This window comes from Schistocerca serialis, chromosome 8 (genome assembly GCF_023864345.2).
Source record: "Schistocerca serialis cubense isolate TAMUIC-IGC-003099 chromosome 8, iqSchSeri2.2, whole genome shotgun sequence".
Lineage (NCBI taxonomy): Eukaryota > Metazoa > Arthropoda > Insecta > Orthoptera > Acrididae > Schistocerca > Schistocerca serialis.
The window spans coordinates 374,375,109-374,402,917 of record NC_064645.1 but is presented as its reverse complement, the minus strand read 5'-3'; the positions used below and the strand labels follow the sequence as shown (position 1 = coordinate 374,402,917).

General features: G+C 43.4%; 1 protein-coding gene across 1 annotated transcript in view; it reads left to right on the top strand.

Moving 5' to 3' along the window:
- LOC126417023 (lachesin-like) overlaps positions 1-24,696 on the top strand; it is a 275,941-nt gene extending 251,245 nt beyond the window's left edge. Inside the window, exons 7-8 of the mRNA XM_050084913.1 lie at positions 24,309-24,457; positions 24,671-24,696. Of these exons, the coding sequence (XP_049940870.1) occupies positions 24,309-24,457; positions 24,671-24,696 (175 nt within the window). The remainder of the gene's footprint in view (positions 1-24,308; positions 24,458-24,670) is intronic.
- The last annotated feature ends 3,113 nt before the right edge of the window (positions 24,697-27,809 follow it).

Below are 27,809 nucleotides of genomic sequence, written 5' to 3'. Positions count from 1 at the left end.
ACAACACGAAGATCACGTACTAAGGTCGTGAAATTTAACCGACAAGAAGAAGATGCTTTGATTAGCTTTTCAGAGCATTCACACAAGGTTGGCGCCGGTGACGACACCTACAACGTGCTGACATGAGGAAAATTTCCAAACCATTCCTCATACACAAACAGCACTTGACCGCCGTTGCCTGGTGAAACGTTGTTGTGATGCCTCGTGTAAGGAGGAGAAATGCGTACCGTCACGTTTCCGACTTTGATAAAGGTCGGATTGTAGCCTATCGCGATTGCGGTTTATCGTATCGGGACAATGCTGCTCGCGTTGGTCGACATCCAATGACTGTTAGCAGAATATGGAACGGTGGGTTCATGAGGGTAATACCGGACGCCGTGCTGGATCCCAACGCCCTCGTATCACTAGCAGTCGAGATGACAGGCTCCTTATCCGCATGGCTGTAACGGATCGTGCAACCACGTCTCGATCCCTGAGTCAACAGATGGGGACCTTTGCAAGACAGCAACCATCTGCAAGAACAGTTCGACGTCGTTTGCAGCAGCATAGACTATCAGCTCGCAGACCATGGCTGTGGTTACCCTTGACGCTGCATCAAAGACAGGAGCGCCAGCGATGGCGTACTCAACGACGAACCTGGGTGCACGAATGGCAAAACGTCACTTTTACGAATGAATCTAGGTTCAGTTTACACCATCATGATGGTCGCATCCGTGTTTGGCGACATCGCGGTGTACGCATATTGGAAGCATGTATTCGTAATCGCCATACTGGCGTATCATCCAGTGTGATGGTATGGGATGCCATAGGTTACGCGTCTCGGTCACCTCATGTTCGCATTGACGGCACTTTTAATAGTGGACGTTACATTTCAGATGTGTTACGACCCGTGGCTCTACCCTTCATTCGATCCCTGCGAAACCCTACATTTCAGCCGGATAATGCACGACCCCACGTTGCTGGTCCTGTACGGGCCTTTCTAGATACAGAAAATGTTCGACTGCTGCCCTGGCCAGCACATTCTCCAGATCTCTCACCAATTGAAAACGGTTGGTCAATGGGGGCCGAGCAACTGGCTCGTCACAATACGCCAGTAACTACTCTTGATGAACTGTGCTATCGTATTGAAGTTGCATGGGCAGCTGTACCTGTAAACGCCATCCAAGCTCTGTGTAACTCAATGCCCAGGGGTATCAAGTCCGTTATTACGGCCAGAGGTGGTTGTTCTGGGCACTGATTTCTCAGGATCAATTCACCCAGATTGTGCAAAAATGTAATCACGTGTCAGTTCTAGTGTAATATATTTCTCCAATGAATACCCGTTTATCATCTGCATTTCTTCTAGGTGTAGCAATTTTAATGGCCAGTAGTGTAGATGATAGAGGACAATTCCTAATGGGTAAGATTATTCTGTTTCGGTTCATACGTTTTCACTCATTATCAAAAGCAAATACAGCTACACACGACCACGGAAACAAATCGTCAGTGCTGTAGGTATCAGCAAAGCTGTTTTCGTGCTCTGAAGAAGAAGTCGCTAGAGGGGTGCCTGAGAGGCATGTCACGTTGATGAACGCTAGGCGAAACTTTTTCTGGTGTAAGATAGTACTTTCGGAGTACTATCTCTTTTTGCACACTGACCAAAACAGCATCTGAGTAGCGATATGTTATTTCCTAATTACTACATGCAGTAACGTGTACAAGTATCGTTTCAACAGTGACGATTATTAGAACGACAGTAGGGCCTGCTTCTCAGGTCCTTAAACTGTCTCAAGTAAGTGATTGGCGGTTGCGAGATTTCTGATGGTTGTGTCTGGGTCTCCAGAAGTTTAAACACGTAAATGACCAACTGGTCTCGTGTGGAAGTATTGAATACCGATCCTTTATTCTGTTTATTATGTGCAGACGAGGAAGACTACTGTTTGGAATCATTAGTGAAAGACCTGCGTCGCACCGCAACTGATTAATGCAAGTTAAAGGATCTTTACATACTATTTTTTCCAGATTGTAGCAATGTTAAACACCAAGTGCTTTGAGACAGATTTCTGGAGTTCTAGGAACGGGTAACGTGGGTAACGATTCTCTTCATAGTGAATGCGTGATTTGTGAGACGAATTACGTTTGATGTCACTGATGGAAGTATCACAGAAGGGTCGTAAGAAAAGAAGTTCGCCTGATACCGCCGTCTTTCGTGTGCTCTCGTCTTAAACAATAGGTGCCAAACACAACTGTAACTAAGAATACCTTGATTTTGTTAAATGCTATTTATTAGAGGTCAAAGTGCCTCTCAGTTACTTTTGAAGGTTACTGCAATACTGTTATTTTTACTCGTGGCTAACCAACCCTATCTCCCAGGCCACCTCAATATAATTGTGATTAACATATTTACAGTATTTACTTATGAGAACGGGTGCCTTTTCGATGAGATGGTGAAATATCCGGATTTGTGCTGCTGGCGACAGTTCACAAACGTGATATTTATGTCATGCAGCCCAATCCGTAAATGAAGGAATCGGTACCATTCCAGAGAAGTAACTGCTCGCTGGCATCCAACCGATACGAGTCAAACACATTCACGTTTACGTTTTCAAATTAAAATTAGCGTTCTCTCAGTTACCGAGATACTCAGGTGGGTTTGATCAGTAAATTTTATAATCCTCCAACTTGCATGGTAAGTTCCGAGGTTCTTCGAGAAGGGAGTACCTTGAGAGCTGCGTGTAGCACGATTGTTCACTATGGTAGGCCGAGAAATGAATTAAGTAACAAATGTTATTTTCAGGTATAAGGTCAATAAGAAACTTTTTTTAGTTGTATTGCGAATCTGAGACTGGCCTCTTAAAATTTTGTGTTGAGGTCAGCGAAAATCAGGAAGGGATGTCGCCAGAAGAAGGTTTGCGGTTAGTTTGTGCTAATAAATGGGGCAGCTGCCTCTGATTGGATCACGTTGCAAGGGGTGTAAGGAGAACATTACTTTAGGTGATGGGGAAAAGAGGATCAGTGAGCAAAACAGTACCGTGCACGGAATCTCTCCACCTCAAAATCGTAAGAGTAGCCACCTCAATCGGTATAAACTAAATCCTTGCATAATCATGTTAACAGAATCTTCCGTCCGTTCTTTGTAGAACAACATTATGTTACTGAGATTGCTTAAGTTCCTTATGTATTCTGTAGTTACATTGATAATTTTCTCTTTTTTTAAGTGGTTTGTATATGTTACATACCTCCTGATGTAGCCTTGTCTAGCACAAATTTTATTTTATCTTATTAGTTTTGTTTATTAATAGAAACTGGTATGTAGGTATGCTATTCCTATTTTGAGTTAAAGGTTTTCGTGTCTGCTCCATTGTTATTTATGTACTGTTCTTTTTGACTTTTTCATTGCATTACCACCACACTGTCAAACATGTTACTTCCCGTATGTTTCTACTTCAGTCTAGACGTGTTACTTCTCTTCCAATGTTGTTTGCAAACAATGTAACTTCATTGGTGATAATACTCAGTAAATGTCTGAAGATTGCCTTGTAAGCAGAAAACCGGTTAACAGTAATAGTAATATTTTGGAACAAATACAAACTTGTGTGATCACTTTGTAGTTGGTATGTCTGTCTGTCCGACTGTTAAAACACTTTTTTCAGGAACAAGCACACATATCAAGGTGAAAATCTGTCTCATACGAAGGTCAAAGGTCCCTTGACGGTGTAAAAAATAGAGTCATCTAGGTTAACGCAATCAAAAATAAGGCGATCTATGTCACATGTTTTTACACTCGCAAACTTGCTCATCAAAACCCCCGGAATACTTCACGTTGGCCTAGAATCATGAATTTGGCAAGATGTAATGTGTTTCAGTACAAATAAACGAAAACAACAGAAAATTATTAATTTGTAATTAAATGAGAGGAAAAATGTTTTTTCTTCATTTATCACCATAATTCAAACTTAACATTGAAATACAGAGTGTTGTGATATTCCTGGCTGTGGCCGCCAGTATTTTATCTCGCTAGAAAATGGTCTTGAAGCAGCTTGATACACGTGAAGTAGCATATGGTACAAAAGTGCAGTGAGATACAAGCAGCAGATGGAGCAGCATGTACTATTCCTCTGGGAGAGTCCGCCAATTGTTCTGAACTTGCTTCTGATTGGTCAGCACATTCGGGTGTTAGGCGCCAAAACACCTAACTTCTCTTATTAAATATCTACATACTTTTCGCTGTATTTAACGCAGTTTTCAGTATAACATTTGCTCATGGTTACCCTACGAGTCTACCGTTTTTGTTTATTACATTTCGCTAGTTTTGAGAAACATAAGAGTAATGATGTTACAACCGAAGTGCTTCGGACATCTTCGGGTCGCATTGGCGCGCCTGGGAGACGAAGTGCTTCGGTTGCGTTAGTCACTCAGTTTCAGGTGTTCTTAAGACCCGAACGCGCATCGTGCTTCGAAAATGGTTCAAATGGGTCTGAGCACTATGGGACTTAACATCTGTGGTCATCAGTCCCCTAGAACAGCCGGCCAGGGTGATCGAGCGGTTCTGGGCGCTACAGTCTGGAGCCGAGCGACCGCTACGGTCGCAGGTTCGAATCCTGCCTCGGGCATAGACGTGTGTGATGTCGTTAGGTTAGTTAGGTTTAAGTAGTTCTAAGATCTATGCGACTGATGACCGTAGAGGTTAAGTCGCATAGTGCTCAGAGCAAATATGTTAACTGCAAGACCTAGCAGTAGTCAATAAATACGGCAATGAAAAACGATAAACAATAATAAAAATATGTAAACAGAAACTTCAGATCACAAATAGAACACGTAATCTCCAAAATCCTCAGGGCTATGAAAAACAATTGTAAACAACCTCATAACATTAAATAAAAGGACAATGGGTATTTAAATACTATTCCGACAGGCAATAGTTAAAGCCAATACGAAATAATAATTGCAGTAGCTCATAACCAAGGGTGGAGTTACTGTACCACACTTAATGTCAGTAATTTGCAACTTTAAAAATTACAGTGTAGATAACTAGAGCTATACCGCACGGCCTCGACGCCCAAGAAGTCATAGAAGTTTGGCAACTTAGGTAAGTTTAGCTGAAGTTCATCAGTTCCAAATGCGAAATTCCGAAGAGCTGAAAGCGTTGTTAGGGGCTTGCCACCAAATGAATTGTCGTCTGTGCTCCACCGGCAGTGACATGTGAAGTCGCCAACAGCTATTTCACTAGGCGCAGATGGCCTCCGTCTGCCAGTAACCCGACCCCCCGGACTAGAGCATGTCTGCTGAAATGCAGCGCGCCTAGTGCATCTCCTCCCGAGGGCAAGTATAAACCTCGCAGCGCACCGCAGGAGCGTACTGGAGGCAAAGAGAGCAGATAGCAGCGCGGGTGCCGTGGTGTACCACGTATCGTTTGTATGAACATGACAACGCGCCTCTTCATAGAACGAAACTTGTCTAGCTTGAAGGGGGAAACCAGATGGCGCTATGGTTGGCCCGCTAGATGGCGCTACCATAGGTCAAACGGATATCAACGGCGTTTCTTTTTTTAAATAGGAACCCCCATTTTTTATTACATATTCGTGTAGTACGTAAAGAAATATGAATGTTTTAGTTGGACCACTTTTTTCGCTTTGTGATAGATGGCGCTGTAATAGTCACAAACATATAGCTCACAATTTTAGACGAACAGATGGTAACAGGTGGGTTTTCTAAATTAAAATACAGAACTTAGGTACGTTTGAACATTTTATTTCGGTTGTCCCAATGTGATACATGTACCTTTGTGAACTCATCATTTCTGAGAACGCATGCAGTTACAGTGTGATTAGCTGTAAATACCACATTAATGCAATAAACGCTCAAAATTATGTCCGTCAACCTCAATGCATTTGGCAATACGTGTAACGACATTCCTCTCAACAGCGAGTAGTTCGCCTACCGTTATGTTCGCACATGCATTGACAATGCGCTGACGCCTATTGTCAGCATTCTCGGTGGATCACGATAGCAAATATCCTTCAACTTTCCCCACAGAAAGAAATTTGGGACGTCAGATCCGGTGAACGTGAGGGCCATGGTATGGTGCTTCGACGACCAATCCACCTGTCATGAAATATACTATTCAATACCGCTTCAACCGCATGCAACTATGTGCCGGACATCGATCATGTTGGAAGTACATCGCCATTCTGTCATGCAGAGAAACATCTTGTAGTAACATCGGTAGAACATTACGTAGGAAATCAGCATACATTGCACCATCTAGATTGCCATCGATAAAATAGGAGCCAATTATCCTTCCTCCCACAACGCCGCACCATACATTAACCCGCCAAGATCGCTGATGTTCCACTTGTCACACTCGTGGGTTTTCCGTTGCCCATTAGTGAATATTATGCCGCTTTACGTTACCGCTGTTGGTGAATGACGCTTCGTAGCTAAATAGAACGCGTGCAAAAAATTTGTCATCGTCCCGTAATTTCCCTTGTGCCCAGTGGCAGAACTGTACACGTCGCCATGCAATTCCTGGTGCGTAGAAAGATGGTACGGGTACAATCGATGTTGATGCAGCATTCTCAACACCGACGTTTTTGAGATTCCTGATCTCGCGCAATTTGTCCGCTATTGATGTGCTGATTAGCCGCGACTGCAGCTAAAACACCTACTTGGGCATCATCATTTGTTGCAGGTCGTGGTTGACGTTTCGCATGTGGCTGAACACTTCCTGTTTCCTTAAATAACGAAAATATCCGGCGAACGGTCCGGACACTTGGATGATGTCGTCCAGGATACCGAGCAGCATACATAGCACACGCCCGTTGGGCATTTTAATGACAATAGCCATACATCAACGCGATATCGACATTATCAGCAATTGGTAAACGGTCCGTTTTGACACGGGTAACGTATCACGAAGCAAATACCGACCGCACTGGCAGAATGTTACGTGATACCACGTATTTATACGTTTGTGACTATTACAGAGCCATCTGTCACAAAGCGAAATAAGTGGTCCAACTAAAACACTCATATTTCTTTACGTACTACACGAATATGTAATAAGAAATTCGGGTTCCTATTTTTTTAAAAACGCAGTTGATATCCGTTTGATCTATGGCAGCGCCATGTAGCGGGCCAACCATAGCGCCATCTGGTTTCCCCCTACAAGCTAGACGAGTTTTCGTTTGATGCTTATTTCGTGAGATATTTGCCCCAGTCACTATCAATGGACCACCCTGTACATATCAGACAGAAGGTTATTAGTATAGACTAATGGATCAAATGCTTCTGTACACCTGTTAGTGGACCTTCATACGGGATGTTTCCTCCCTTCGCCAATATGACGAAGTCAACAGTGCTGGCAACACTTTCAATGAGGTGTCTGAATGGCTGAGGAGGAATGGTAATACGTTCTTCCTCAAGGGCAGAAACCAGAGAAGGTAGTGATGTTGGACGCTTGGTCTAGAGCAAAGTGGTCGTTCTAACACATCCCAAAAGTGTTCCATTTTGTTCAGATCGGGACTCAACACAGGCCAGTCCATTCCAGGAATATTGTTTGCCGCAAACCATTGCCACAGAGATCCTGCTTTATGAACAGGTGCGTTGTCATTTTCATACAAACAATAATCGTCCCCGAAATGTTCCTCAACTACACACTAAGCTCAAAAGAGACCCCTATAGCGAAACATCATTTCGTCCATACTTCACGCATATGGTGGCAGAAAATGTTCTCTGAGCATTCGCCTAACCAAAACCCTTCCATCGAATTGCCAGAAAGTTGCCAAGAGTTTCTTATTGCGGAGGACGTCTAAGAGTGGGTGGTTGGGGACGGATAGGGGTTCATACGTTCTTTGAAGGTCCAGTACACACCTAGGCTTGCTAATGGCTCAGTAGCAACTCAAGGTGGGCATCTGACCTTTTTTTCTAGAGAAAATACCACTGGGGACATATTTGGATTTCAATAAGACCTTCATCCGACCACGTAATATTCCGGAATATTTTAATAAGTGTGGCGTACCCAGCCGGTCGATGTTACCGAGCGGTTCTAGGCGCTACAGTCTGGAACCGCGCGACCGCTACGGTCGCAGGTTAGAATCCTGCCTCGGGCATGGATGTGTGTGCTGTCTTTAGGTTATTTAGGTTTAAGTAGTTCTATGTTATAGGGGACTCATGACCTCAGATGTTAAGTCCCACAGTGCTCAGAGCCATTTGAACCATTTAGCATACCAGACCGTGAAGGTTAACATTTTACTACCCCTGCGCACAGGGATTGTCCTAATTGGACTGTCGATAGCAGTTCGTAGCTCACGAGTGATTCCTTTATCCGCTGATTTCATGTTATATTTTACAACACCCTCAGCAATACTAGATTCTCCCAGTCAGTCAGTAGATGAGGTGTGCGTAGATTTGATTTAGTTGTGGATGTACCTTAGTAATTCCGCCTACAATGACAACAGTCGACTTGACCAGTTTAAATGGGTTGAAACGACACTGATTGATTGTGAGATATCATTAAATGAGTAGTCCACATTGGAAGTAACTAAGTTCAGCGACCGAATCTGGTGCTAGTGCTCCTCTACTGACAACAGAATACCTCCCGCCTATTTCTACACATGAAGTGATCTTTTCTGCGTTACTTAGTGGTTTCCGGATGGTTTTCATTCGATAGTGTACGTTCCATCAACACTCAATCGTTCTTCATTTGTCCAGTTAATGACCACGTAAACATTGTCCAGGACTGTTGCGATACTCTTAGTGATACGTTATCTATTTCTCTTACTACCTTCTCTGTTTTGTATTCCTCGCTTTGTCGACGAAGTCTAAAGGAAGATGCCGCATAAACGTACCTATGTATTGCGTGTTAATTCATTATTCGAATAAATCATTCATGCGGCCCTGATTCTTACGAAGATGCAAAGAGATATTAACGATTACATTCCTCGTGCAAAGTATTCCAGCGTGAAAGGCCTCCGTAGTTGTGTTTCTCCTGTTATTGGAGCAGAACCACGGAACAACTGTGTGTCGATTTCGCGGTTCGGTTAATCGATGCTCCCTGGCGAGCGATCGTAGCACCGGCTGCTTCGCGCCGCCGGGAACTAGCCGCATAGAATGGGCATCCCCGTGGTGGAGGTGGGGGGCGGTGGTAGCGGGGATGGGAGGGAGGGAGGGAGGAAGTGAACTCTTCTTGCTGCGGAAAGGCGCAATCGCCGCTGGTCTCGCGTTTGGGACGGCTGTTCCCATTAGCGTAATTAAATGAGAGATAAGCACCCACCGGGCGAAAATGTACCCAACGGCTGCTGTCTCGTCGGCATTTTCCTCTACCTCGGATATTCGTTATCTTCCGCCTCCGATGTTTTTCCTCGCTAACAGACATTCCAAACAGTGAGATCTCAGCGAACAGACGCTAAAACTTACGAAAGAGAATAAGCGGTATTGTTGCAAAAAGGATCTCTTGTGGAAGGGCTTTCCATTCTTTCAGCATTGAACTGACAACCACCTGGCGCACTCTCAACTGGCCGACGTTGGGAAAGCGTAATGCACCAAGGAACAATTTCGAATATGATCTTTTGGTGGTCCAGATGGTATGGAGTGAGGAGGCATAACGTTGCATAGGCGTAGCGACCTCCAGCCCTATACACACGGTGCACACACGGGTCAACATTATTATAACACAATAATCCTTCTCCATGTGCGACTTCACAGGGGTTGATTCAGCTCTGACTTCATTCTTATACATGACAATACGCGACTGCACTGGACGGTGGAGGTGGAAAAGTTCTTGCAACGGCAATAAATTCGTCGAATTGAATGACGTGCCCGTTCCCTGAATTAAATCCGATCGAGCTCTTGTGGGATGGGTTGGGAGATGCATTCTGGCATGTCTGCCTACACCGAGGCCAACCGTTGTGGCCGAGCGATTCTAGGCGCTTCAGTCTAGAACCACGCGACCGCTACGGCCGCAGGTTCGAATCCTGCCTCGGACATGGATGTGTGTGATGTCCTTAGGTTAGTTAGGTTTAAGTAGTTCTAAGCTATAGGTGATTGATGACCTCAGATGTTGAGTCCCATAGTACTCAGAGCCATTTGAGCCATTTTTGAACCGGCACCCCTTCCCGCTCGGGAAGCAGCGCGCTAGACCGCGCGGCTATCCGGGTGGACATGGATGTATGGTCTTAGCCGAAATCACAAAATTCTTTGGGTGGCCATATGTGGGTCTCTGCTTGCTCGACTTCAACCTCGCGGCTGGCTGAATGGAATTCCGTACCATGAAAGCTCCTTGCCAGTCTTGTGGTTAGCATGGGACCACTTTGCAGGGCATGCATTGCAGTCCGCGGTGATCGCACATCCTATTAAGAACAACGTCTCGCCTTCTGTAATGTCAGGGAACCATTATAAATCACTATAAGTCTTTGAATAAAAGTGTCATGTCTGTTCGTCTGATACTGTATTTCTTTGAGTTACTGTCCTTGTTATACTGTGGCAGTTCTTTCCATTCATGATCCATCTAGCTATGTGAAATGGCAGTGTATAAAACACTTTGGGACATGAAGTGTACAGGAAGCCGACACACACCGATCTCTATTTACGTGCAAATAGCTGCCACCATCCTGCCCAGACAATGAGTGTTCTCCGGACTTTGACCCACAGAGCGCATACTATTTCTGATGAAAGCAGTCTGCAAGATTAACTTTCCCACTTACAAAGAGTGTTTGAAGACAATGGGTACTCTCCACAACAAATACAGAGGGCACTGAAAATGAAACCGAAAGAGGCCACAAAGAAAACAGAAGAAGATGAAGAAACCTTTAAATCGATGACCTTCCTGCCATATGAGGGTAGCCTCTCATCAAAAATAGGACGGATTCTCGGCAGACACAAAGTAAAAGTGATTTTTCCTCCTCCACCCAAGACAGCTGCACTCGTGGGCTCCGTCAAAGATGATTTGCTGCTTCGAAAATCTAGCGTTTACAAAATTCCGTGTGAATGTGGCTTTTCTTACATCGGACAAACAACTCGTACTGTCCAAAAAGATGTACAGAACACCGGAGGTACACTCGGCTTTTACAACCTAACAAGTAGGCAGTGGCAGAGCACTGTATTGATAATGGTCACAGTATGTTGTATGACAACGTCGAAATTTTGGCAACTACATCATCCTTTTGGGACTAGATAGTGAAGTAGGCAACTGAAATTCTCTTGACGACGAATTTAATAAATAGAGATAGTGGTTTCAATCTTGACAAATCATGGAATCGGGCACATGACACAAAGACGTCGTCACAGTGCAGCTCACAATGATACATCGATATGCCAACACAGATCGACTGCGGAGTGATAGATACAACTCGCGCATTATGCACGCCGACCAACGTCTCTGGAGCATTTGCATCTATGGCCGCATTTGCATCTATGGCCGCATGCGCAGTCGCGCGGTACAACAGTATAAAGGGACGAAGCGAGCACTGGAGTGGCAGTCTTGCGGCTCACTCTGAAGATGGCTGGACGTTATACGGCCGAAACATTAGAAGAAGGAGGAGATTTCTTGCAGCTGCACACCGGAAACTTAATGGAACAAATGTTTGAGGTTTTATAACTACCGTATAAGGAATTCAGAATGGCGACGGCCAACTCCTCAGTAAATTTTCTACCGAATTGGTTTACCACAATTCGATGACAAAAGCCCATCACAGTGTTTGAGTGGCAAACTGCAGTTTGTGGATTAAATTACTTCTTAAACCGTCATTAAAATGCTCCGTAAGGACTCAAAATCTGATTCAGACTGCAAGGCTGCTGTAAAACTGAAGTATAGAAAATCCTCTACGCTAACAAGGTCTTCTAGTCAATTTTCCCAACGTGGGGAAGCAACGTAATTCTTAAAAGTAATGATAACCAATGGATGAAACAGCTTTGCTTTTCAAAATGTTATTGGCCACTATATTTCGACTGATTTTATTAAGCACAATAAAATCTAAAAGCAAGCACTAAGAAATGTGATTCATCAGCTTGGCCTTAGTTTATATTTAAGAGTGGGCCACGAAATACAAAACACGCGAACGCTACCACGCGAATGCCTCGCTCCACATTTACCCAAACTGACAACTTTCGGCAGAGCGCAAATACTAGCGCAATCAGTTACCATTTAAATTTATAGCACTTTGTATAAAACAGGTGAACCACACACTTCTGCGGAATTTACAGTCTAAAACCCGAGTCCCACGCTGTCACACAATGTAAGTACTGAATCGCCACGGTACACAGGTACAGAAGCAACAGAAATGTTCACGAAAATGACAGTTGTCTTGACAAAATGGCCTGTCATTCATTTATAGGGGAATACCTTTGTTGACTCTCTGTTAATAACCATGTTTATATGTTCAAGTTCATAATGGAGTGGCATTGTTCCGTAGACGCGACTGAAACAGTTCCCTGAGAAAGTAAGCAAGAACTGCCTGAAAAATTTCATCCTCACGGAGTAGCTGTGGTGATGGTAATAAAAGATCCTACGAATACACGGTTAGAGATACAAGTTTTCCTTGCTATTGATATTAATATTAATCCACTGAAATATCATTATTTTATTCATACTAATATCATACAGGGCTGTTATGAATGATTCATATATGGCCGACGCATAATTGAATCCTAAACTCACCCCGTTTGCGTTGTGGCCACCAGTTGGTATTACTAGGGCAGTGCCTTGACAAAATGGCGGCAAAGCAACAAAAGAGTTTTTGTACGTTATAATACGCGAGACGCTTATCTCTTACGACATGCAGCGTGCTTTCGGAAGGAATTATAAAAAAGAATTTCCATGGAAACAGAGAATTTGGCGTTGACATCAACGGTTTAGGGCTGGCCGATGTGGACGAGTGGTTCTAGGCGCTTCAGTCTGGGACCGCGCGACCGCTGCGGTCACAGGTTCGAATCCTGCCTGGGGCATGGTTGTGTGTGATGTCTTTAGTTAGGTACGTTCTAGGCGACTGATGACCTCAGATGTTAAGTCCCATAGTGCTCAGTGCCATTTGAACCATTTCAATGATGTAATAATCCTGTCTCAGACCATACTTTTAGCATACAGAATCGCTCCTTACAACTGATGATATTTATTTCATTTGTGATATATTGTCCAAAATATGATGAATGGTTTATGCCCTATTTCCATCAAACCATGATACCTATACAAAATAAATGAAAATTGAGTAGAAAACTGCTTTTATTGTCCAGTTAAACTGTACATTAACAAAAAATACATGTTCATGGACATTATAGTTTGTGTTACTGTTCAGAATCAGTAGATTCTTTACTGTTTACTCTGCCTAGAAGTTCTTCGTACCAGGCTTTTACTGTATCAGGAAGAACTACTTAAACCTAAGTAACCTAAGGACTTCACACACATCCATGCCCGAGGCAGGATTCGAAACTGCGACCGTAGCGGTCGCGCAGTTCCAGACTGTAGCGCCTAGAACCGCCCGGCCACCCCGGCCGGCATCATTGAAATACAACCGTTTTTCAGTAAGATATAAACATGCACATCTTCAACTCACTTTTACCGGAAAGGCACTTTTCAGATTTACGCCCATAGTCCATCAAACACCTCAATTGAGAAGAATGTTGCTACACAAGCAGTGGAATGAAGTTTACTTAACCTAGATGTGTGTCCTGTGACAAGTGGGGCACTGTTAGAACATCTGTATACAGTGCAAAATGGTGACTTGGCTGGTTTACGGTTCTATTAATGTATCAGTTACATTTGTACGTGTAGTAAATTGGAAAATATAAAGCTCTGAGATCGAATGAATCTTTCAAATTCACCCCGTATACTTACATAACATATTCATTTGCTAGCAAAACGCTACATACTTTAAAGAGGTGTAGAAAATTAGGTTGACCAATAACTGAGGAGATAGTAGTCTACACGACCTGAGAATAGAGAAACATGTGAAAACATTAACAAGACGGGGGAGCTACAGAGAATACTAAACCGTAGCGGGTGGCAGAAATTGGAGTAAAATGCTTTTATCCAGCTTCTACTCAGACAATGGTGGTGCAGACGAATTCCTGGTGGGCAGTGTCAAACCTATCGAAATACTAAATACCCGAGGAAAATAAGAACGGCAGAGTGGTGAATTTATATGTTATTTTAATGTGTTGTAAAATTTCGTCGAAAGTATTAAACGCCTACCACGAGGCCTTCCCGCTAAATGCAGAATGCCCTACAGTCCTAAGATGCCTGCTCCGTTAGCGGCGCCTAGAATATGCAGGTGACGGCATGGCGCAGGCACGTGACGCTAATCGATCAATTAACTTGACAAGTGTCCTCCAGCCCGTCAATCAATCCATTAAACTGCCACACAGGAGAGGTAGGACGCGATGTGGCGGCTAGGTGACGCGAATGGCACGTCGAAGCTAATGGCCGAGTTACCAATATAGAAGAGCGGAGATATTGTGGCATGGGACGAGATGCGAGAGCAACGAGTGCGTGGTGGGCGCAGCTGCGTTACGCACCGGGGGTGGGGGGACGCTGGACAATTTGGGGCGGCGCATGCCCAATTACGTAGATAACTAAGGAGCTCGTTAGTTCCCGCATTGTCGCACAGGTGATTTTCCCGACATGTGCCTCCATCCCACGCACGGTTTAATTAGCTATCTGCCACATTCGACATGTTGCGGGGACCTCATCAGCTGCCTTATGGATGGATCTGGAGGATTACCGAGGACCGGGAACACACGGGCTTCATCAGTGTAAGCTCCGGACCACTGCCTATCTGTCGACACTTAATATGTTGCGAGTATGCCCACTGCCGACTACGTTACTTGTTTTGCTCGATGCTCTACATAGAGCAGCCATTCGGCTCAGTTTACATGCTCAACTCATTTACTCTACTGCCAATGTCAATGCAATTTTGTATCCGTGTATGACAAATAACATCCCTGTACCTTAGACATTGTTAATTTTCACGAAAACTTAACTGATACATTGGTTTAGAAATTTTGTCGATGGATAAATCAAATTTAAACACATTAACATTTTCTATACTCAGCATGAGATTACGCCATTTCAAGAAAGGGGTACATGATAGTATTCCATATTTTAGTCCCCACATGTGATTCTACATTAGCTATGTGCAGTCAGACATTATGGGACCATACCGTCCTAGGATTGCTGCAGGTACATCTAGCGTAACATTATGTAACCAGTTTCACGTAGGATGTTTTTTATTAAATGAAGTATAGATACAAAAGGACGGTCTTTGGATTTTATTTTCGTTTCAGTTTTCTGCCGTTTAACAGTTAAAAAATGGTTCAAATGGCTCTGAGCACTATGGGACTTAACATCTGTGGTCATCAGTCCTCTAGAACTTAGAGCTAGTTAAACCTTACTAACCTAAGGACAGCACACAACATCCAGTCATCACGAAGCAGAGAAAATCCCTGACCCCGCCGGGAATCGAACCCGGGAACCCGGGCGTGGGAAGCGAGAACGCTACCGCACGACCACGAGCGGCGGACCGTTTACCACATTTTCGTTTGCTACGTACGGATAAGATAGTGCACATGAAACCTGAGATCCCAGCACTGACAGTTACTTACGGTGTTTTACGTTAACCAACTCCTTCAGGTCAGGTTGTTCCTTTCGTTCCATGGATTTCGTCTCACCCAAATGTCGTATTTACGTATGTTGCTATGGATTTATACTTTGTATGCTGTTGACCTGCACCATAAATCCATAACAACATACGTAAATACCAGGTGGATTCCTTGCTGATATGTTGCGTACCTTATACACCTTCTATCACGTTTGCTGTTTAGCAATGAATATGTATCAGTTGGATCATGTTCGATATTTTTTCCTTTCAAAAATTTGCAATTCTTAGACACTGTGTTGTTTTGTACAGTAGTCGTTTAAAGTAAGGCAACCGTTACCTTAGAAGTTTCCACCTTCTCCATATGTGTTAATAACCACACGATTACTAGAATACATTTTCTACTACTCTATATATCGATGTTATGTGTACACTGACAGGGTACTTTGGTTGACTTTTCTTCCTTTTACGGTGTGAAAAACACTCGTCGTATCTCATTTTTACATCAGTTAAGTTATTAGACACCGGCTTTGTAAGTATATAGACTGTTTTTTAATAAACAAGATCTGAAGACGACGCAAATGTAGCGTTGAAACTAGTCGCCTGAGTAATAAATATTTTGAAAATATGTCTGTGGTATTCCATTTCCATTACTTCAGTTCCAGAAATGTTAGAGTATCAGCAAGTACCACTCGTGTCACAAAGTATGTCAGAAATACCCCTGCAGAACGAAATTGGCTCGAAGAGCTTCTTTGGCTGAGAAATCCAACAGCAGAGTGATTTTATAAATCATCTGTTGAGGAGAAGCCGTCTGCTAGAGAGTTTGGAAAGAAACGGTATAAATTCGTGATGACGATTCTTTCTTGCCGAAAGGAGTGAAGCCTGACTTTGTCATGTTGGAGACATCAGTCTTAACGTAACTTACTGGATAAAGTTTTTGATATGGAGTCCTTTACTGCCTAGATCGCCATTCACATTACAAAATGAAAACATGATGACTCGTTTCGATTACGTACAATAACTGCACAATCGTTCAAAATGTGGAAACGAGTTGAATATGCATTGAAAAACATCATCATTAGCGTCACGCAACGACATGAATTTATATTATGTGCCAACAAGACTAGGACGGCATGTTGCTAAAAACATCATCGAGAGCGAGCCAGATTGTATACCGTGATCTCCCAAGATGCAGGTTATAATGAAGGATAATGGCCTGTAACATAACTTAAAATCGCATCAAAGACCCATTATATGCAGTGTTACAGCAGATGTTGTAGTGATAAAAATATATCCAACGGTAACAAGAATTGTCAGCTGTCTGATAGTGTGGCTTACAAAGGAATAATCCATCGTGGCGTATAAATTAGTCACCATTACGATATGTGCACAAGTTGATGATTGAAAATAAAATTCCACAAGCCCAACTAGCCTGGAAAAACACATCAAAACTAATATTATGTATAGCCTATAACTCAGTTACTCTTAAAACTCCCAAAGTGGAAGATTTATTTAACTTTACTTCCCGATCTAAAATTTTGTTGTTTCGATTGTCTGCTTCTGATCACTTTTGTCTTTCTTCGCCTTATTCTCAAAGCACATTAATTGGACTATTCATTCCATTCGAAAGATCCTACAATTCTTCTTCGCCCACACTGAGCATAACGATGTCATTAGCGGATCTTTGCCCTGTATTTTCATCACACTCCTAAACCTTCCTCTTATTTACATCATAGCTTCTTCAATGTATAAACCTGACAGTAAGGGTTAAAAACTGTATCCCTGTCTTACGCGCTTTTTAATCCGAGCACTTCTTTCCTGTTCTTCAAGTGTGATTATTCCCTCTTGGTTTGGTATATATTGTATATTACCTGTTTTCCAAATACCTTACTCCTATTTTCTCCAGAATATTGAACATCTTGCAGCATTTTACATTCTCGAACGCGTTTCACAGATGAACAAATCTTATGAATGTGTTATGATATTTCTTCGGGGTTGCTTCCATTATCAAGCGCAACGGCAGAACTTCCTGGTCCACAATTTCCTTTTCCAAACTTCTGTGTATATTATGATCTGCATCTTGAATGTACGAAATACGAAGCATATTGTGCAATAGTTTTCGCACTTATCTCTCCAGTCTTCGGAATTGTGTGAATGACATTTTTCCGAAAGTCGGGTGATTTGTTACCGGTCTTATATATTATACACACCAAGTTGATAATCGTACGGCTGCCACTTCTGTTAATGATTTCAGAAATTACTATGGAATGTTACCTACCCCTTCTGCCTTATTTGATTTGAAGTCTCCCAAAGCTCTTTTAAATTCTGAGTTTAATACTGGCTCTTCTATCTTTACTATATCAACTCCAAATTCTTTCTCTAAAATAATGGTTCAAATGGCTCTGAACACTATGGGACTTAATATCTGAGGTCTTCAGTCCCCTAGACTTAGAACTACTTAAACCATGCTAACCTAAGGACACACACATGCATGCGCGAGGCAGGATTCGAACCTGCGACCGTAGCAGTCGCGTGGTTCCGGACTGAAGCGCCTAGAACCGCTAGGCCACAGCGGCCGGCCTTTCTTTCTCCATCAGCTTATCACATCCCCTGACATTTCGTTCTGATCACTCGCCCTTTTATGAACCACGTCACGCCTTTTATTATGTCCAGTGGACCACCATAAATTTCGGCGATTTCCGACAATTTTTTTTTTACTTAGAATAAAAGTGTCATTTTTGTTCTTTCAATCTGTATTTCTTTCAATTACCTTATAAACTATACTGCATCAGTTCTTTCTATTTACAGTGTAAGTTTATCGATCTGCGTTATCTGGCAGTGGTAAATCAAGCGAAAGTTACTTTAATCCTTAAGCCTTGCACACCAGTGTAGTATGGTGGCTGGTGAATGTCCAGCTTAGACGTGTAGGACGAACATTTGAAAGTGCGCTTTTCTGGAAATGATGATTCTTATGCAAACTACTCTACGTATTATTCCAGAATCTGTAATCTTTATTAAGCAAACATTGCAGAAATAGTCATGTGAATTCTGAGCCGCGGTGCTACGGTCATGTAGGCTAATATAGCCGTCACGTATGTGTATCGGACATGCATGAGGACTTTGTATTAGAATATTTGGAAGAAAGTTGGCGTTGATCTCTTCTAACTATTACGAATATTTTAGACCACTGAGACTCTGTAAAAACTCTTCGAAAATTCAACTGCCACGATCTTTATCTCACGTGGAGACCCTGAGAGTGAGATAAGATAGAGTATGGCGTATACAGAGCATACAGACAGTTTCCCATCGCTAGATATGCGAATAAAATTGAAGATGGCTGAAATTGGTAGGAATTACCATTCGCCACGCAGTGTTCGGCGACTTGTGTAGTGCGTCTGTAGATAGAGATGTAAATTCTCAGTGGCAGCTGTATGACTGAGTGAGACATAAATAACAGAATTAGCTCAGCCGGTCCAAACCCCGGACCCGGACCCGGACTAAAGCCACAAAGCCGATTAATTATGCGGCCACCGATGATCCCACGTATAATCTATTGTTCATTATCTCCTCCGATGGTACGTTTATGGCATTATTTGTGGGTTAGTTATTCATTTTATACGTTTTTATGTAGCCCTGCCCTGAGAATTTACGGGTAATTAATTTCTCTTTTCGTAGTTCTATAACTATGATTAAAAGGTGCACATAAAATAAAGAATTCCCATTTCGGAATGGCATAAATACAGGAAAACCAATGTCACAGTATCGAACCGCTTGGATGGAAAGAAGCTGACTGTTTACATCGACATGTTTTAAGTCTAAATAGAGTGAAAGACACTTTATCGAATTTCTTCCGAATATCTTATCTGTTTGATGCAAAATGCAACTAAACTCTCCTGTGACTAGAGTAAAACATATGGTAACAACTGTTTGGTTGGATGTTACGTACTGTAATGCAAAATGTAAATTTATTAGAAAAGTTTTACATCAATATCTTTTAATTACCTTCCTATGTAAACATACTTTTGATTCACGCATTTAAATTAATTTGCGAATCACTAGAAACGAAGACTGCCTTTCAAAAATTTTGGAAAAATGTGAAGATGGTTGTATGGCACAGTTTTATGTGGCAAACAATCTCATCTCGGTGCACATTTATCGTGAAATTAAGGCTGTGAGTAGATCCAAGTGCCGAATGAACATCTTGTGTGGGTATGACGTTGATTATTTTTTTCAAGCGCGTGAAGAAACTTTCGTGATGATGGAAGTGTCCAGGACTTGTGGACCGGCATTTGCTGCTATCTCAACAGCGTTTTACATGAAGTCTTCACAAGCAGTTAGAATATAGGACTGATATCCAAAACTGATTTCTGATGGCCTCAGAACTAACAAATGACAGCCACTCTCGACTTATTATTTCGTTATGCAGCTGAAGGACATGCCCTGTGGACTGGGAGAGTCTTTAATAACTGACAATGGCAGGAATGGTCTCGTTAAAACTCACACACACCGTTAAACACGTTTTACATATTAAAACTGTGCCGGACGGGGCTCGAACTTGGAACCTTTATATTTCGCAGACAAGTGCTCTGCTCATGCGGTGCAGTACTGGCCGGCAAAGGTCTGAGTTTCGAATCCCTACCCAGCAAACAGTTTTTATCGCCTGTAAGTTAAAAATCTGCAAACACTCTACTTCTGAGTGGAAATTCATTCTGGACCTGTTACATACATTCGCAATAAGCAAGGTATTACGAAACGACAAGGACGCTATTTGCTTCAAATCATTCTCAGAACGTTGAGAAAATAGAGATCGTTGTCTGTTCACAAAGATACTGTAGGGAAAGACATAAATAAAATTGAAGAAGAACTACCTGCGAGTCATGTAACAAACAGATCATTCAACTCAGTGCAGCAAAGGATGTGCTGACGCGTCTGTGACTTCAAACGGAAGGTACGTGCTCTTAATAGTCTTAAATGTATATTTCCATCAACTTTTTCCTTGGCCGGCCGCGGTGGCGAGCGGTTCTAGGCGCTACAGTCCGGAACCACGCGACTGCTACTGTCGCAGGTTCGAATCGTGCCTCGGGCACGGATGTGTGTTATGTCCTTAGGTTAGTTAGGTTTAAGTAGTTCTACGTTCTAGGGGACTGATGACCACAGATGTTAAGTCCCATAGTGCTCAGAGCCATTTGAACATTTGTAATGTGTCCTTGCAGGGAATGTTACACTTTGGAGATAAATATATCAAGAAATTCACTGAAACTTCTCGTCTTCGTTCGCCATCTTTCCTCTTATATTCAGATCTCTCGATAGGTCAGCAGCACATTGTCTGCAAACACATAATTCATTTATGCCCTACAGAGTTCACCATAAACAATTATTGACGGATCAGAAACTAACCAGGAATATAGTTTTTTAATGAGTAACTCATTATTTTGAGTAAGATGGATAATATCTAAAATTGTGCAATAACCTCGTCTTTCGTGGTCAGAGAATAAGGCTTTTTGTTTCTAACTTCGAGACGTGATAGACTTGAAGAGGTTCTTGTAGTTAGTGTCGTGCTGTATCAGCACTACAGAGAGCTATCGACAGGTGATCTCAAATCTCATGCTGATTCCATATTTCTCGATATTCAGAAGGATTTTAACACCTTGCCCCACCAGCTGCTTGTATTCACATATCAAGTTTGCGGAGTATCAGCTCAGCTGTGTGAGATGGGTACCTGATTTCCTGTCAAGCACATATGAACTGACCCAATGTCATCTCATGAAACCAAAATAATATGTAGAGTTCCCAAGGAAGTGTTATTGGCTCTTTGTTGTTCTTAATCTATTTAAACAATTTACGAGTCTGTGTGTGATATTTGCATGGAGAGTATCAGTTGACCCAAAACAACAAAAATTGTGCTGTCCTTCACATGACTGCTAGAAAAACATTTCGTTAAATTTCGGTCACACAATAAGTAACACAAAGTCATAGGTTGTAAATCTGACTAAACATTTAGAGATCCTTGCCCTACGGGTTCGACGGAGTAGTTCGAAAAAATCAAGAGACGGTCAACTCGCTACATATTATCGCGAAATATGTGAGAGTATGTGGCGAGTATGATACGTGAGCTGGGTGTGTCAATCTTTAAAACAAAACCGTTTCTCGTTGTGACTAGATCATAAAACGAAAATTGATTCAAAACCTGTCTCTTACAAATACAAAAATATTTTGTTGACTCCCACCAGTACATTGAAAAATGACGCCACGTGAAGTGGCCGCGCGGTTCAAGGCGCCATGGCATGTCACGCACTGCGTGACCCCTCCCGCCGGAAATTCGAGTCCTCCCTCGGGCACGGGTGTGTGTGTTCTTATTAGCATAAGTTAGTTTCAGTAGTGTGTAAGTCTAGGGACCGATGACCTCAGCAGTTTGGTCCCTTGGGGGTTCACATGCATTTGAATGTATTCGAGAAACGACCATTTTAATAAAACATATGCAATCAGAGCTCACGCTCAAGAGTTAGGTATTCAGTTCTTCCACTTGCTATTTGAGAGTCGAACAGTAGAAAGGGATTCTATGAACCCTTTGCCTAACACGTAAGTGTTAATTGCGGATTTGTGATGCAGATGTAGATGTAGTGAAGTAAATTCTAGAACAGGCATTATTAACTGATATGGGGAGCAATTAACAGCCCGAATGACATTGTCCATCTAAATATACATAGTTCGTATAACGTCCCTTTAAAAAAGATTTGATACATGGAAAAAAGAGAGATACTAAAATTTATTCAAAAGGAGACTCTTTTGCCCAAATTAGTACATCTCTAACTGGGCACATTCACTTTCGCGAAGCACATCAAGACGGTACTCGGTTTCTCGCCGTTTTCGCTCCTGCATACCATCATCAGTGGTGGAAATGGTATTAGTAATCTTTTCGTAGAGGTTAATGAAAACCTATACTTCTCTTACTGGTTTGATAACTTTAAGGTATCTCCACAGAAAAAAAATCGGTTACCGTTGCGACCAGGGAACTGGGTCACTCCTTCCTGTGTTCAAGTATCCAAATAGGAATATACAAACATGCAGTCCCCGAAGTGGTGGTGCATAAAAAAAAAAAAAGGTTCAAATGGCTCTGAGCACAATGGGACTTAACATCTACGGTCATCAGTCCCCTAGAACTCAGAACTACTTAAACCTAACTAACCTAAGGACAGAACACAACACCCAGTCATCACGAGGCAGAGAATGGTGTATCATCTAGCATAAACCTGACGATTCGTAGTTGCGACATAGTTGTGGTGGTGCCATCTGCACCATCTAAAAGTTCTGGCAATAATTTGTAGTTATTGAGTCTTCGTACGTCCATCCTTTCGACTGGAGGTCTGGGGTACTACGGTCGTTCACTACTGTAAGAAAATAAAACATACACTACCGCCCTTATGGTGTCATTTATTGTATGGCTAGCAGTTTTGGTGCTTCAGTGCACCGTCTTTTGGCCTTAGCTGATGCTGAAAGGGTTATCACGATCCATATATACGATACATCAGTGGCTAACGTGACTGGTTTACGCGGACTATCTGTAACCGTGATGTCGTCTCTCCAACCATCAACTGTCCACAGTTGACAGTTGATGGTCAGAGAGACGACATCACAGTCTGCGTAGACCAGTTACGTTGGACATTCATAAACAGTATATGTGGATCGTGATAACACCTTCAGCATCAATTAAGGCAGAAGATGGTGCACTGAAGCGCTGAAACTGGTAGTTACACAATAAATGAATTCATAAGGGCGGCTGTAGGTGTTTCATTTTGTTACTGTAGTTATAGGCGTCTTGCCGACGAAAAAGTAGTAATCCAGTCACCCATGAGCCCACACGACACTAATATCTTTGGGCCATCTCGCTGAAGTTCCCTAGTGATATGACGGATCCGTTAATCCCTAAATTCGCACATTGCATGTACTCAATTATCCCTAAGTTAAAAGGTTGCCTGGTCAGTGAAGCGAAGTTGGATGAGGAATGTATCACCAGCAGACATTCGGTCTGGCATGGTAACTAAAGAGTCCAAACGTCTTGGTTTATCATTTGGTACCAGTGTCTATATCAGTTGGGTTTTGTGTGCGTAAACTGCAATTTTTGCTGTAGGAACTGGTGCGCATTTGTATATGGCATATGAAACTATCTGGCGGAAGTGTGGCTAGACTTTCTGGCAGAAAGATCATAGAATTCTCTTAGGCACTCGATAATTTCCTCGAATGTTGTTGGTCGTCCATACCTCCCTTTATAAACCAGTCTCACAAAGTTTCTTGTACTATGCACGAATTTACGTACGTGATGCTGAATACCTTTCATACTCAGTTTTGGTCTGATTTCTATTCAATAAACTGTTATACATACAGAGCCTTCTCTTGAGGAGTACCCCTTTTTATGGACTTCGTCTCACACTACCTCACCGATCAACAAGATACTCCGAAACACACAGATGTGATAAAATCTGTGATATCCATTAAGTGCATTACACAAATCAGATAATGTTACCTCATCAGTTAGTAATAATTTTTTTAAGTCATATGTACGAGAGTTTGGAACATTTCCTATTCCACTATTTGTTGTAACACCAACACATTTTACCTGCACAACGAAGCAATGTATCGACATACTCCTGTCTAGAGTCGCTCCACAGACGCCTAAATGTCTTGCTGTTGGGTTCGCCCTTACTGTGAACATGTCGAGCTTGACTGTCTCTTCTTTTGTTGCAGGCCGAAGTACGTGGTGCGCGAGAGCCGGATATCCTACAAGGTGTACATGTGGCTGGTGGTGAGGCGCTTCAGCCGCAGTGACGTGGGCACCTACAACTGCGTCGCCACCAACTCGCTGGGCCGCGGGGAGGGCACTCTGCGACTCTACGGTGAGTCCCCGTGTAATAGCAATGCGGACGGCTTCTCATCGTACGCGAAGCAGACATTGGACCAACACTGTTCGTTACTGTAGCTGAGTCGCCGTAAGCTGACAACTAACAGTTGCGGTGGGCTGGGCGCGGCAGTGTCGCGGGCCTGCCTCGACAAATAATGTAACGCGATTTTATAAACGTCTCTATGGCAATGTCTCTGTGTTGTTGCAGCTACTACCCTCATGCTCATAAATTAGGGATAATTGCAGAGTGTGGTGCCACTCAACGTGGCACTACACAAAACAGGCGCTAATAGAAGAGACACACAGGGAACACACACGACACTGATCTGAAAGTGCACGGTGTTGATGATAAGTTGAGAAAACCGTCCCGAAACACACGTGCTACAAAACGCCCTGTTTCCTGCACATGTACCCCGACATCAGTATCGGATATGATCACCATGCACACGTACACAGGCCGCACAACGGGTTGACATACTGTGGATCAGGTGGTCGAGCAGCTGCTGGGGTATAGCCACTCATTCTTGCACCAGTTCCTGTCGGAGCTCCTGAAGTTCAGCGATGCATCGATCGAGAGCGTCCCAGATGTGCTCCATGGGGTTTAGGTCTCGAGAACAGACAGCCCCCTCCATTCACCTGGTATCTTCTGTTTCAAGGTACTTCTCCAGGAGAGCAGCTTGGTGGGGCATGGCGTTATCATCCACCAGGAGGAAGGTTGGACCCACTGCACCCCTGAGAAGACGGACATACTGGTACAAAATGACGTCCCTATACACCTGGCCTGTTAGAGTTCATCTGTCAAAGACATGCAGGGATACACGTGCACCAATAATAATCCCACCCCACACCAACAAACCATTACCTCCATACAGGTCCCTTTCAAGGACATTAAGGGGTTGGTATCTGGTTCCTGGTTCAAGCCACATGAAAAACGGGCGAGAATCACTGTTCAGACTATACCTGGACTCGTCCGTGAACAGCATGTACTGTGTACTTTATACCAGGCTTTACGGGCTCTCCTGAGACCAGCGGTTAGTGGAATGCACCTTGCAGGTCTCCGGGCGAATAACCCATGTCTGTTCAGTCATCTGTAGACTGTGTGTCTGGAGACAACTGTTCCAGTTTCCGGTAAGGTCCCGAGCAAGGCTACCTGCAGTATTCCGAGGCCATCTGCGGGCACTGATGGTGAGATATCGGTCTTCTTGTGTTGGTGTACAGTGTGGGCGTCGCGTACTGTAGCGCCTGGACACGTTTCCTGTCTGCAGGAATCGTTGCCATCATCTTGAGATCACATTTTGTGGCACAAGGAGGGCCAATGCTACGACCTGCTGTGTTCGGCCAGCATTTAGTCGCCCTAGTATTCTACCCCTCATAACGTCATCAATCTGTGTTGTCTGAGCGGTTTTCAACACATAGTCACCTTTAACACGTCTGAAAACGTCTGCACACTTACTCGCAGCACTTTACTCTGACATGCACCAACACACCTCTGCGTATGTATACTGCTGCCAGGGCCACTGACCGACGACAGCAGGTCGAATGCACCGCATGGTCATACCCTGAGGTGATTTAAACCCGCGAACCGTCCACCAGATCGTCGTTTGACCATGTATCAGCATTCAGCATTATCCCTAATTTACGAGCATGAGTGTATTTCCGTCTCCAGACGTCACTTCCGACAGAGAGCGTAGCTGCAGCACAGTTTTTAAATGGCGTATGTAGGAGATGTACGTTACAAGCTACGTGTCGTCATTGAATTTCTCACTGCAGAGGAAAAAACTGTGAAGAATATTCACATACGCCTTTGCGAAGTTTAAGGAGCATTTGCTGTGGTCAGGAGTACAGTTAGTCGCTTGACACGGAGAGTGAGATTATCAGAAGGCAGTTTGGCGGAGCTCCACGGTTTGCAGAAGTCGGGGACACCATCCACGGCTGTCAAACCTGACATGTTGCACCGAGCTGATGTTGTCATTCGCGAGGACAGACGCATTGCGACTCGGCAGTAGGCACTGCATCTGTCAATCAGCAAAGGAAGTGGATGCGGTTATCCGCACTCTTGGATATACAAAACTGTTGCGAGATGGGTCCCACGGTGTCTAACGGTGGATCACAAATCATTTGTTTTCTTTTCTTGCAACGTTTTGAAGCTGAGGGGAAGGCCTTCTTGTTCCGGATTGTGACATGTGACGAAACCCGGGTTCGCCTTTTTGAACCCGAAACAAAACGACAGTCGATGGAATGGCACCATTCGCGTTCCCTACAGAAGAATAAATTCAAAGCAACTGCTTCCGCCGTTAAGGTCATGATCACCGTGTTCTGGGATTGTGAAGGAGTGATTCTCACTGATGTGATGCCAATAGGCGGTACCATTAATTCAGAAGCATATATCAACACATTAACAAAACTCAAGACGTGCTTCCGGCGACTTCGGCGTCACAGGAAACCAGAAGATGATTTCAAATGGCTGAGAGCACATGGGTCTTAACTTCTGAGGTCATCAGTCCCCTAGATCGTAGAATTACTTAAACCTAACTAACCCGTGGTCTAGGGGTAGCGTCTTTGATTCGTAATCGAAAATTCTTCGGTCCCGGGTTCGATCCCCGCCACTGCCTAAAATTTTGATAAATAATCAGCATTGGCGGCCGAAGACTTCCGGCATAAGAAGTCAGCCTCATTCTGCCAACGGCCTTGTCAAAGAGGGCGGAGGAGCACATAGAGGTTCAGGGCATTCTCTTGTCCTAGGGGTGGGAAATTGCCCCTAAAGGCGGAAGAATCAGCAACGATCAACGGCATGAGGATGCATAAGGCAATGGAAACCACCGCATTAAAGACACGTAACGTGTCTCCACAGGACATGTGGCCTGTAATTGAAGAAGTGTCATGATGATCTCTCCATTGGCAAATGATTCCGGAATAGTCCCCCATTCGGATCTCCGGGAGGGGACTGCCAAGGGGGAGGTTACCATGAGAAAAAGATTGAATAATCAACTAAAGGATAACGTTCTACGAGTCAGGGCGTGGAATGTCAGAAGCTTGAACGTGGTAGGGAAACTAGAAAATCTGAAAAGGGAAATGCAAAGACTCAATCTAGATATAGTGGGGGTCAGTGAAGTGAAGTGGAAGGAAGACAAGGATTTCTGGTCAGATGAGTATCGGGTAATATCAACAGCAGCAGAAAATGGTATAACAGGTGTAGGATTCGTTATGAATAGGAAGGTAGGGCAGAAGGTGTGTTACTGTGAACAGTTCAGTGACTGGGTTGTTCTAATCAGAATCGACAGCAGACCAAAAGCGACAACGATAGTTCAGGTATACATGCGACGTCGCAAGCTGAAGATGAGCAGATT